General features: G+C 41.0%; 1 protein-coding gene across 1 annotated transcript in view; it reads right to left on the bottom strand.

The window, feature by feature from the left end:
* The window catches only part of kdm3b (lysine (K)-specific demethylase 3B), a 162219-nt gene that overhangs the window by 27822 nt on the left and 121700 nt on the right, over positions 1-12697 (bottom strand). The window contains exons 13-15 of the mRNA XM_068043302.1: positions 6779-6931; positions 3809-3916; positions 1317-1444 (exon numbers count right to left, since the gene is read on the bottom strand). Coding sequence (XP_067899403.1) covers positions 1317-1444; positions 3809-3916; positions 6779-6931 — 389 coding nt within the window. The remainder of the gene's footprint in view (positions 1-1316; positions 1445-3808; positions 3917-6778; positions 6932-12697) is intronic.

The following is a 12697-nucleotide window of genomic DNA, read 5'->3' as shown; positions in this document are numbered from 1 at the left end:
AAAAAAAAAAATAGCCCCATGAACACCACGTGCTGCCTTTAATGTCAGTGAGCCTGTACCCTAGCACGTCCATCTGCTGTTTTTTTTTATAGAGATACAGCACTGAAACAGGCCCTTCGGCCCACTGAGTCTGTGTCGGCCCACTGAGTCTGTGCCGACCCACAACCACCCATTTATACTAATCCTACTTTAATCCCATATTCCCGACCACATCCCCACCCTTCTCCTACCACTTACCTACACTAGGGTCAATTTACAATGGCCAATTTACCCATCAACCTGCAAGTCTTTGGCTGTGGGAGGAAACTGGAGCACCCGGCAGAAACCCACGCAGTCACAGGGAGAACTTGCAAACTCCGAACAGACAGTACCCAGAACCGAACCCAGGTCGCTGGAGCTGTGAGGCTGCGGTGCTAACCACTGTGCCACTGTGCTGTCCTTTTCCACAGCAGAGCTTATTTCCATTCAGGGTAAAATTACTGCTGCCTGCTTCAACCAAAATGCAGCAAATAGAACCTTTACTTGACCTTAAAATATTAAATATTTTACAGCATATCATAAGTATCTTTTCCTTTCACTTTGTTACTGTACCATAGTGACGCAATTGTACCTCCTTTTTGATGCCACAATTAATACCTTACATTCTTCCCCCATCTATCATACATTACTACAAAATCCCTTTGTGCAAATACATTAGTGATCACTCTATTAGCTCATTCAATGTCTGTGTCTTTAATAAGAAGATTTTTGTAACCTCCCTCCAAGAACTCTACCAGATAGAAATTAAACAACTGTGAACGCCAAAACAACTACTTTGTTACTCATTCGAATTTTTCTGAATACCTGTGTATGTTTTATTGGAACAGCTGTTGGTTTATAACTTGTGCAAAATACAAGTCAAACAAATCATGCAGTGATTTTCCTACTATGAAAATCCAATTTCATAGGAACATACAGGACAATCTGTGGTGCCAGTGTCTAAAAACACATCACACAAAGCTCTTATATGCCTCTAGCAATTTTTTTCAGGTACATATCCAGCTATCTCTAATTTTCTGACAGAATCAGATACCAATGCCTCCATTGGGAATCCATTTCCCAAACATACACGACATTCTACATTTGTCGTTAAATATCTTCATCCTCCATATTCTAATTTTGCCACCCTGTGTTAGCATCAATGACTATGCTAACCATATTGATGTTTGTCTTGTCTGTGCTCTATAAGATACTGAAGACAGGCTATCAGATTTTAAGAGTAGCTACTCTTGAATGCTAGGCTCTGAATGGCAATTGCTATGATCAATAAAACATACCTGTGACACTCCATTTGGTGCTGCTGTCTTGGGCAGAGGCTTCAGCTGTTTGGTAATACAAGGGCAGTTTGCTTTGATACCCCATTTCCCCCTCGTTGCATGGACCATGTCTCCAATATCATACAGAGCTGTTGATTAAGAGATGAATGTTTTCAGAAATGATCAGGTCAGATGATTTCCTTTTGAAGGCCCAGCTGATTGTTCAATATACCTCGACTACCATCCTTTTTAAACTTTGGTCTGTGCAACATACAGAACGCACTAAAGACAGAGAGGAGAAATTCTATTGCCCGGAAATCATACACAAGGCTGCACAATTTAATGGCACGAACATCCAAAACAGAAAGAAAGGGCTTTAGGATTATATTTAGTATTTGGTGCCTGGTATTACAACAGGGTGATAAGCTGGCTTTGCTACAGTTGAGTGCAGACAAGATAGCAAGTGCAGAGTCCCTGTACGAAACCAGGCTAGGTGATGTGCAATGCCTAAATGAACAGAAAGTGAAGATGAGTGCACTTTGGCAAGCTGACATATCTCAACATTGCATCAAGGTGGTACATTCACAAAATACATTTGCTAAAGGTGAACAAACTCAAGAATTGCTCATCTATTTCTAAAATGTATCTCAAACAGACACATGAAATATACAGAGTAAACTTGTTCTGAAGCCAACAGCAGCACAGGACTAATGATCTGACTTTATGCACAGCTAAATGGGGTCAGATGACCTGCTCCAGTTCTTCGAAGGCCTGTAACAGCAGGTAATATCTCCCACATTGAGATAATGCCAATGCCTATTAGTATATATGGCAGCTGAAAGAATGAGGAAGAACTGTAGGGTTTGGGAAATCTGCATTCTATCCAATTATCCAGGCATGAGGCACCCCATACCACAGATGCCAGTACTAAGCCCATATTGCAGAGGAATGATTTTGTGCTTCACAATTGGGCGGCACAGTGGTTAGCACCGCAGCCTCACAGCTCCAGCGACCTGGGTTCAGTCCTGGGTACTGCCTGTGCAGAGTTTGCAAGTTCTCCCTGTGACCGCGTGGGTTTCCGCCGGGTGCTCCAGTTTCCTCCCACAGCCGAAGACGTGCAGGTTGATAGGTAAATTGGCCATTGTAAATTGACCCTAGTATAGGTAGGTGGTAGGAGAATGGTGGGGATGCGGTAGGGAATATGGGGTTAATGTAAGATTAGTACAAATGGGTGGTTGTTGGTCAGCACAGACTCGGTGGGTCGAAGGGCCTGTTTCAGTGCTGCATCTCTAAATAAAATAAAATAAATAAAATAAAATGGCTATATCAACTTAAGTTGCAATTATGTAAATTTGGCAGCAATTCGATTACAATGATATACAAATTAACTGGTTTTCCAAAAACTACTGATTTAAGTTAGGATTTAATAAAGCAGCAGGAAGTCAAAATTCTCTTTTCCATTGCTGCGTGGCAGATTGATTGGCATTGGGAAAATAATATAACACTGCATTATTTAATATAAATAGCTGCACACAACTAGTGCCATAACAACTTAATAAATTTTTCCCTCCAAAAACAGTTATTGACATTTCGGGGTGGGGCAACAAGAACAGATGAGAAACAGACTTTGCCACCAACCAGCAGCTGCAGACAGTTTTACATTTAAATTAACAAATTCGCTACTTCCATTAAAGAAACTTAACACATGGGCTGCATTTATTCAGACATTATGCCAGAATCCTTTACAATGCGAACGTTCCAATATCTGAAATGTACAGTCAAGGGAATCTAGCTCCTTCTGTTAATAGTAACTTTGGCAGATAGAAAAAAAATGCATTCTAGCATGTCAGCAGGTGGACTCAAAGATTTATTTTATGCCCACTGTTTCTAATTTAAGGTATATGGCACTGGGAATTAGAAGCCCTGCAAGGAGATGCACAAACATTGCCATACAATTTGTAATTATCCAGATAAAACTATAACTACTAAAACAACAGTCTACCTATACTGGTCACAGTCAGATGATGGCTGGAGTGAGTGGCGACAGATATAAATGATCTTGCTGCTTTGCAAGAATCAACAGAAATAGGTTTAGAAATCTGAAACAGAGCTGATTTTGATCCTAGGAACATTCTTTTAAAAAGAAAATACAAATGTTTCAACAAAACCAACAGAGCAGCAAAAAGGTTGGCGTGCAGGTGCTCCATTCAGTGCTTGCTACATCATGGCGAGACAGGCTCGTGTCTATGGTTTCACACATGGCCAGTTCCTGATCTCAAGTCAACTGTTACCGGCTGGTTTACCAAATGCAAGAGAAATAAAGAGGCTCCTTGTAGCCAGGTGAAGAGCAGCAATGACAGAGGCTCGGAACTGGTTCATAGCACAAAGTGACCGAAAATTCTAATAACGCTGCAAAAATACAAACTCTTGCGGAAAAAGGTAAGCTCATCAGCCTGTGAAGGAGAAGCCTGTCAAAGCACCAAAGAAAGGTAGTTGACAGATCATGTACTAACCAGTGCTGGGAATAATTTGTGTTGGCATGAGATTCTCTGGTTCATGGGTCTGCCCCTTAGCACATTTCAGCCAGGAGAAAACCTCATCTTCAAGACCGTCATCATCCACTGAGAGGGAAGAAAACAAAACAAATTGGACATAATACACCAAAAGGATGAATGAGTACATCAATTGCTCATTTATTACAGTATACAACAATCTTAATCAAGTTCGGAAGATAGTTTCTGCATCTTGTGTTTACTCTTTTCAACTTCTCTGGCATTCCCATCAAATCTGGGTGGCTGATTAGTTGCAAACTAATGCAATATCATAGTCAAAATATTGCTCCTCTCACCACCTACACAAGCTAGGATAACATATTTGGATTTAAATACAGAAAGTGCTGGAAATACTCAGCAAGTCTGGCAGCATCTGTGGAGAGAGAGGCAGAGTTAACTTTTCAGATCTGTGACCTTTCATCTGATGTGTTCTGATGAAAGGTCGCAGACCTGAAACATTAACTCTGCTTCTCTCTCCACAGATGTTGCCAGACCTGAGTATTTCCAGCACTTTGTTTTTATTTCAGATTTCCAGCATCCGCAGTATCTTTTGTACTGCCTGCAGTGCTTAGATATCCTGGCTCTAGCACTGCAACCAGAATTATACACATACTTCAGGTGTGGCCTTTAGTGACTTGTTCACACTCATTGTTATCTCTGGGATTTCTGCTCTACCCTTCTGCTTTGCCTTCTATTGCCACATAAAGCATGTTTGGTTTCAGTAAACTACCCAACAATACCCTGAGATCCCTCTCCTGCAGGGTATTCTATAATTCAGTCACTTAGTTGATTTCTCTTCACTGATCTCATTACCCTGTCTTTGTCCAAAGTAAATGCTGGGCACCAGACCACCTTCCCAACCTATTCAGATTCTTTATATTTGATTTATCCATTCCCAATTGTTCGGAAACACACTCAGTAGCTTCAGCAGACAGCTTTGCTTTTGCCTCCAGCTCCAAACAGCATCAAATGTTTTGCTGGAATATTAATACATCACATTCATCTGGGCCTGTGCTTTACTTTTGTCCAACTGCCTTTGACATGACTAGTTTTGCCCATTCCCTGGGCTGCGTGTTCACTTAATTTATTATCTAATGCTCTGCACTTGAACAGCTATCTATATCTATAATATTAATCTAGCTTCTGCATCTTTCCTACCTCCATCTTTATTTTCACTTTTTCTAGGAATGCTCCGTCAGTGTCACCATCACTTTACTAGTGTAAATCTGCCTTTGGCCTCATCATCAAACTACCATCTCTGCCAGGATACTGGCAACGGTCTGATTCAGGTGAAAGCTGCTTGCCGATACAGCTTCCACTTGTTCCTGTACTTTTTACAATGTCCGAGAAATCTGAACCAACTGCTGCAACTGAAACATGCATTTATACAGCGCCTTTAATATCGTAAAACGTTCCAAAGTGGCTCAAAGGAGTGTTAGCGAACAAAACCGGATACTAAAGCTACATAAAGTGATATTAGGACAGCTTGGTTTCAAGGATCGGCTTAAGGAGAGGGTTAAGGAGAGGGTTTATGGCAGTGGTTCTCAAAGTGTGGTCCACAGGCTGGTCCAAAATGCAAGTCACTGATGCACAATGCCATGGCTGAGGCCGTATGATACAGCAGGCCAGAACCCTCATCCCCACCATTCGTGTGACATCATGCAACTGGACTGGCTCCTGCATGTGTGGCATGAGTAGTCATAAGAGCAAGCATCAGTATTGTTTTATAAACATGATTTATCTTTCTGTTGATTTTGTTTGATTAATATAGATATAAGGTAAGTATCAGTTCCTCAAAGAAATTATTGTCATATTTTATGAAATTAGAATGTTGCAAACAACCATGTTCTCTTGCAGTATTAATGTCCACAATATTAAAATGTCTATACTTTAGTTTCTGGCATGAATTAATAATTTACTTATGGTATTTAAAAAATTAATGCAGATAAATTAATTACATTTAGTAGTGAAAAAGCAGCAAAATATTTATAGTTTCCTTAAGTTCCCATTAATTCTGATGAGTTTTTTTGTGATGGCAAGTGAAAGCACGTAGCGTAGGACAGGTAGGTGGTCTGAGAACCACTGGTTTAGGAAAGAGAGCTGGAGAGATTTTGGGAGTGAGGTCCAGAGCTTAGGGTCTGGGCAATTGAAGACATTGCTACCAATGGCGGAGCAATTAAAATCAAGGATAATTGTTTCTTCCACACCACCTTGCTAGCCACAAGTTCACATCCAATTTGTTTCTCTACAACTTGACCAGCATCGGCGGTAATGCCCAGATGACTACCCTCAAGTCTTGTACTTTTATCTCGAATCAACTTCTCAAACTTACTCTGCAAGATCCCCATCCTACTCTCCTTCTCATGTTATTGGATCCTACATGAACCTGGACTTTCAGCTGATCCCACTCCCTTTTCAGAAGTTTTTCCACCGTTCAGATGTGCCTTACCCTGACACCCGGAAGACAACATACCATTCAAGACTTGCAGTCACAGCTGCAAAGCAGGCTAACACTCAGTTATAGAATGCCCCAAAACTGCGACTCTTATTCCTGCAGCCAGTATTTCTCTCTCTTTTCCTTGATAGGTAGCCTGTTGCTCCATGAAGTTGTGATATTGCTCTTAATTTCTCAACCCTCTTGCTAGCACAACAGTATACGAGATGCAAGTTTTACTAAATTCTGAAAACAGGATATTTAAAGTTTTACTGAGAGCAGAGCACACTATGGTTAAAATGTTTTGCTATCCTGCAGTTAGTGCCTTCGTTCTCTGTACTAAGTGTATGCTAAGTAATTAGGCCATTCACCTGTATAGTTAGTTGCACAAAATCTACCTGTGGTCACCATAAAAGGCACTGTTTTACCACAGTTTTGGATACAATCCCTCCAACTTAACGGTTTAATAAGCCCTTGTATTCACAGGTTTACCATACCTTGTGGTGGTTGACCCTTCCTCATCCTGTAGCAGTCGAGGCACACACCAAAACCACATTTACGACAGACCCAGTGGATGTTAAAGAGAGTTGTTTCACATGCATCACACATCTCACGAATGCCACGTACAGCTCGCTTCCATGCCAGTTGTTCTTGAAGTAAGAGTAAAACAGTCAATTCCACAATGGAATATTCAATCAGCATCTACTAGGCTCACTAAAATATTTACAAGCTTAAACAAGGAGAATTTCAACACACACAGTACAATTAGACATAATTAACAACATTTTAAAATTTCCACCTATATTTCAGACACCAGAATCATTCATGAATTCGGATGAACAGATCATTTGCTTGAAACTACAACTACTTGCAAGGCTCAAATGGATCCAACCTAACATTAATTTTGGATGAGAACCAATCAGAAACCTTGAGCCATAAGTTAAATACATAGTCTGTCTAATGGCTGTGGAGTCTGTGTCTAGATAGATAGATTATTTAAATTAGATAGGTCAGGAAAGATTGGGGTTTTGTGTTTAAGTTGATAATGGCATAACAAGGTGAGAGGTCAGGAGGTACTTCTATTCCCAGAGGATAGTAGGCCCACAGAACAAGCTGCTTGTGCCTGCAGTCTGTGCAGATTCATTATGAACCTGTCAAATAGAGATGTATTGGTTGCTGGCTGGGGCATTGATCACAGCATATAAAACAGGAAAAATGATAACATAAATTGTGGTCAACATTTTCTCCTTGATTAGTTTTGATTAGCCTTGGGGCTTTAGTCTGCTTTTGTTGCCTGAGGAGATCAGACAGCTATTGGCAGGTGGCAGTTGTTGTAAATCATGACGCTACGACATTATGACTGTGTGAGGTAGGCTCAATGGACCTGATGGCCTTTTCCTGTCATTCTTTCCTTTGTTCGTATCATGCTTATATACCCGCAGTATTATACGTTAATTTTTCTAAAATTCAAGCAATGGTTATGGCCACTGAGGAAAACTGCGCGGCATGATTAACCAAATACAGAATCGTTACAGTGCAGGAGGCCACCATTCGGCCCATCGTGTCCGCACCTGCTCTCTGTAGGAGTAATTCCCTCAGTTCCATTCCCCCGCCTTCTCCCCATAACCCTGCACATTTTTCCTTTTCATATAACTGCCTAATTCCCTTTTGAATGCTTCAATTGAACGTGCCTCCACCACAATCTCAGGCAGTGCATTCCAGACCTTAACCACTTGCTGCGTGAAAATTTTTTTCCTTGTGTCACTTTTACTTCTTTAACCAAATTAAATCTGTGCCCCCTCATTCTCGATTCTTTCATGAGTGGGAACAGTTTCTCTCTATCCACTCTGTCCAGACCCCTCACGATTTTGAATACCTCGATCAAATCACATCTCAGCCTTCTCTTCTCCAAGGAAAACAGACCTAACTTCTCCAATCTATCTTCATAACTAAAGTTCCTCATCCCTGGAACCATTCCCATGAATCTTTTCTGTACTCTTGTCAATGCCCTCAAGTCTTCCCGCAAGTGCGACACCCAAAACTGGATGCAATACTGCAGCTGAGCCCGAACTAGTGTCTTATACAAGTTAAACATAATTTCCTTGCTCTTGTAATCTATGCCCCTATTAATAAAGTCCAGGATATTGTATGCTTTATTAACTGCTCTCGCAACCTGTCCTGCCACCTTCAATGACTTATGCACGTATACACCTAGGTCCCTCTGCTTCTGCACCCCTTTTAGAATTGTACTTTTTATTTTATATAGTCTCTCCGTGTTCTTCCTACCAAAATGTATCACTTCATATTTCTCTGCATTGAACTTCATCTGCCACCTGCCCACCCATTCCACCAACTTATCCTTTTGACGCTCTATACTATCCTCCTCACAGTTCGCAATGCTTCCAAGTTTCGTATCATCTGCAGACTTCAAAATTGTGCCCTGTACACCAAGGTCTAGGTCATTAATATACATCAGGAAAAGCAACGGTCCCAACACTGATCCCTGGGGAACTCCAATACAAACCTTCCTCCAGGCTGAAAAACATTCATTAACCACTACTCTGTTTCCTGTCACTCGCCAATTTTGTATCCATGTTGCTGCCATCCCTCTTATCCCATGAGCTACACATTTGCTCACAAGTCTGTTGTATGGCACTATATCAAATGCCTTTTGAAAGTCCATTTACACCACATAAACAGTATTGCCATCAACACTCTGTTACCTCCTCAAAGAATTCCAGCAAGTCAGTTTATCATGATTTCCCCTTAAGAAATCCATGCTGCCTTTCCTTAATTAACTCACATTTGTCCATGTGACTATTAATTTTGGCCAGAATTATTTTTTCTAGAAGTTTCCCACCACTGAAATTAAACTGACTGGCCTGTAGTTGCTGAGCTGATCTTTACACTCTTTTTGAACAAGGGTGTAACGTTTGCAATTCTCCAGTCCTCTGGCACCACTCGAGTTTAAGGAAGACAGAAAAATTATGATCAGTGCCTCCGCGATTTCCACCCTCACTCCCCTCAGTATCCTTGGATGCATCTCATCTGGTCCTGGTGCCTTATCCACTTTAAGTCCAGACAGCCTATCCAATACTTCATCAATTTTAAACCCCTCTAGTGTCTGACTTACCTCCTCTTTCAACATTGCCTGGGTTGCACCTTCTTCCTTGGTAAAGTATTCATTTAATACCTCACCTATGCCCTCTGCCTCCATGTGTAAATCCCCTTTATGGTCCCTAATCGGCCTCATTCCTCCTTTTACCGTCCTTTTACTACTTATATGCTTATAGAAAACATTGGGATTTCCTTTAATGCTAGCTGCCAGTCTCTTTTCGTGCTCTCTCTTTGCTTTTTCACTTCCCCTCTGGACTGTCTATATTCAGCCTAGTTCTTAATAGTATTTTCTACCTGATATTTGTCATTAGCACACTTTTTCTTCTTTATCTTAATCTCTACCTCTTTTGTCATCCAGGGGGGTCTGGATTTGTTTGCCCTAGGGAAGGGAGAGCATAATTAAGGCAACAGAAATTGTCAGCTTACACCCAAGCCTAACTCTTGCTGAGTTTAACTAGTACTGTTGGAGAGGGTTTAAATAAATTTGTCAGGGGGAGGGGGAACCAGAAAATAGTAGAAAGGAGCAGAAATTAGATTAGAGGACAGAGATATATACAGCATACAGCAGTAAATTAGAAATATTCCAAAAATTCTAGGGACTAGATTAGGAAAAATAGCGAAAGTGACAAAGAAGGTATTAAGTTATACGTACATCAATGTCTGTAGTGTAACTGGTGAGCTGCAGCCACATAATTATATGGGATTATGAAGTGGTTGCATTAAAAGACACGGCTCAAACAAGGCCAGAAAGTTTTTAATATTCCTGGTTACCAAGGATGCAGGAATGATAGAGAAGGAAAAAGTGGGGGTGGGGGTGGCAGTATTGATAATGGATGATGTTACGGTTCTAAATAGAAAGGATATACTAGATGGTTCTCGAACTGAATCTCTTTGGCTAGAGTTGAGAAACAGCTGTTATATTAGATTAGAGATACAACACTGAAACAGGCCCTTCGGCCCACCGAGTCTGTGCCGAACATCAACCACCCATTTATACTAATCCTACACTAATCCCATATTCCTACCAAACATCCCCACCTGTCCCTATATTTCCCTACCACCTACCTATACTAGTGACAATTTTTTTATAATGGCCAATTTACCTATCAACCTGCAAGTCTTTTGGCTTGTGGGAGGAAACCGGAGCACCCGGAGAAAATCCACGCAGACACAGGGAGAACTTGCAAACTTCACACAGGCAGTACCCGGAATCGAACCCGGGTCCCTGGAGCTGTGAGGCTGCGGTGCTAACCACTGCGCCACCCTATTGTTTGGAGTTTTTTTTAAATAGAGCTCCAAACAGTGAAAAGGAAACATATGAGCAAATTTGTTGGCACATTTCAAAAGGCATACAACAAAAGCACGCAGTAATATTCATATATTTTAACTACCCCAACACAGACTGGGAAAAGCATAGTGCTAAAGGTAGGGAAGGAATTTCTGATGTATACAGGAGAACTTTCTCGATTAAAATGTTTCCAGTCCAAAAAGGAAAAGAGTGTTGGATTCGATTTTGGGAAATGAAGTACGGCAAATGGAGTGTGTTACCATAGGAGATCATCTAACTAACAGCTACCACAACATAATTTAGTTACGGGGAATTACAGGAAGAGATCAGATAATACTGAAAGTAAAAATGTTCAATTGGGGAAGAGCTAATTTAAGAAAGGTAGATTGAAAAAGACGATTGATTGCAAGGGAAAGCAGTAACAGAGCAATTGAAGGCGTTTAGGGAAGAGATAGTTTAGGTACAAACTAGGCATTACCCCATTGAAGGGAAAAGGTAGAGCACCCAAAGCTAATGCACCCTGTATGACAAAGAAAATAAAAGTTAACAGAAAAAGGAAGCTTATGACAAATGTCAGCACAAGATTAAATTAACCAGGAAGATTATGTAAAGTACAGGAGAAAATTGAAAAAATTAATATGGGAGGCAAAGAGAGGTTATGAGAAAAGATTAGCAAGCAACTTTAAATTGGATCCCAAAACATTTTATACACATAGAAAGTGAAAATAGCTAGCTAGGGAAAAAGTTGGGCACATTAAGGATCCAAAGCAAAATCTTCGTGTAGAGGCAGAGGACATGCCTAGTTTGAAATGAGTACTTTGCATCTGTCTTCACAAAGGAAGCAGATGATAGCAACATTACATGAAAAGAGGAGAAACTTATGGACAGGAAAGTAAGAGAGAGAAGACAGACTAAAAATATGAACATTGGGGTTGTTCTCCCTGGAGCAAAGGAGATTGAAGGGAGATTTGATAGAGGTGTAGAAGATTATAACAGGCTTAGATAAGTTAGACAAGGAAAAACTGTTCCCATTAACTGTTTGTACAAGCATTAGGGGACACAGATTGAACGTTTTGGGCAAGAGATCCAGGGGCACATGAGGAAGAACTTTTTACGCAGCGAGTGGTAATGACCTGGAACTTGCTGCCCATGAGGTTGGTGGAAGCAGAGACAATGATTTCAAAAGGAAATTGGATGGGAACTTGATGGAAATAAAATTGCAGGGCTACAGGGATCGAGCGGGGCAGTGGGACTGATTGGATTGCTCCGTGGAGAGCCGGCATGCACTCGATGGGCCGAATGGCCCCCTTCTATGCCATTAATGACTCTGTGACATTGCTGAAAGCTGTTAAGCCACATGGTCCAAATAGAATACTTCATATTTAGATGAGCACTTGAAACGCCATAGCATACAGGCCAAGTGCTGGAAAATGGGATTAGAATAGTTAGGTGCTTGATGGCCAGCACGGACATCATGGGCCGAAGGGCCTGTTTCTGTGCTGTATAACTATGACTCTATGACTTCCTAGGTTGCTGAAAGAAGCAAAGGTGGAAATAGCAGAGGCATTGGTTACAAATCTATCAATCGTTGGATACAGTAATACTGCCAGAGTACTGGAGAGTTGCTAATGTTATACCACTACTCAAGAAAGGGACAGGCCAGGAAACTACAGGCCAGCCGGCCTAACATTGGTGATGAAGTTATTGGAAATCATTATCAGGGACAAAATAAACTTTTGTATGAAAAGGCATAGGTTAACCAAGAAGAGCCAGCATGGATTTGGGAAAGGCAAATTGTGTCTAGTTTCTGTGAATTCTTTGATACGGTAACACAGAATGCTGACAAGATGGTGCAGTAGACGCATATGGACTTTAGGAAGGCATTCGACAAAGTGACACACAGGAGGTTTATTAAGAAGATCGAGTTTCATGGAATTAAGGGGAAAGTAGCAGTATAGATACAAAATCAGCTCAGTCACAGGAAGCAAACTGTGGTGGTGGACGGATATTT

Source organism: Heterodontus francisci, chromosome 12 (assembly GCF_036365525.1).
Source record: "Heterodontus francisci isolate sHetFra1 chromosome 12, sHetFra1.hap1, whole genome shotgun sequence".
In the NCBI taxonomy this organism is placed as follows: domain Eukaryota; kingdom Metazoa; phylum Chordata; class Chondrichthyes; order Heterodontiformes; family Heterodontidae; genus Heterodontus; species Heterodontus francisci.
The sequence above is the reverse complement of the archived record's forward strand: the minus strand, read 5'-3'. Positions and strand labels throughout refer to the sequence as shown.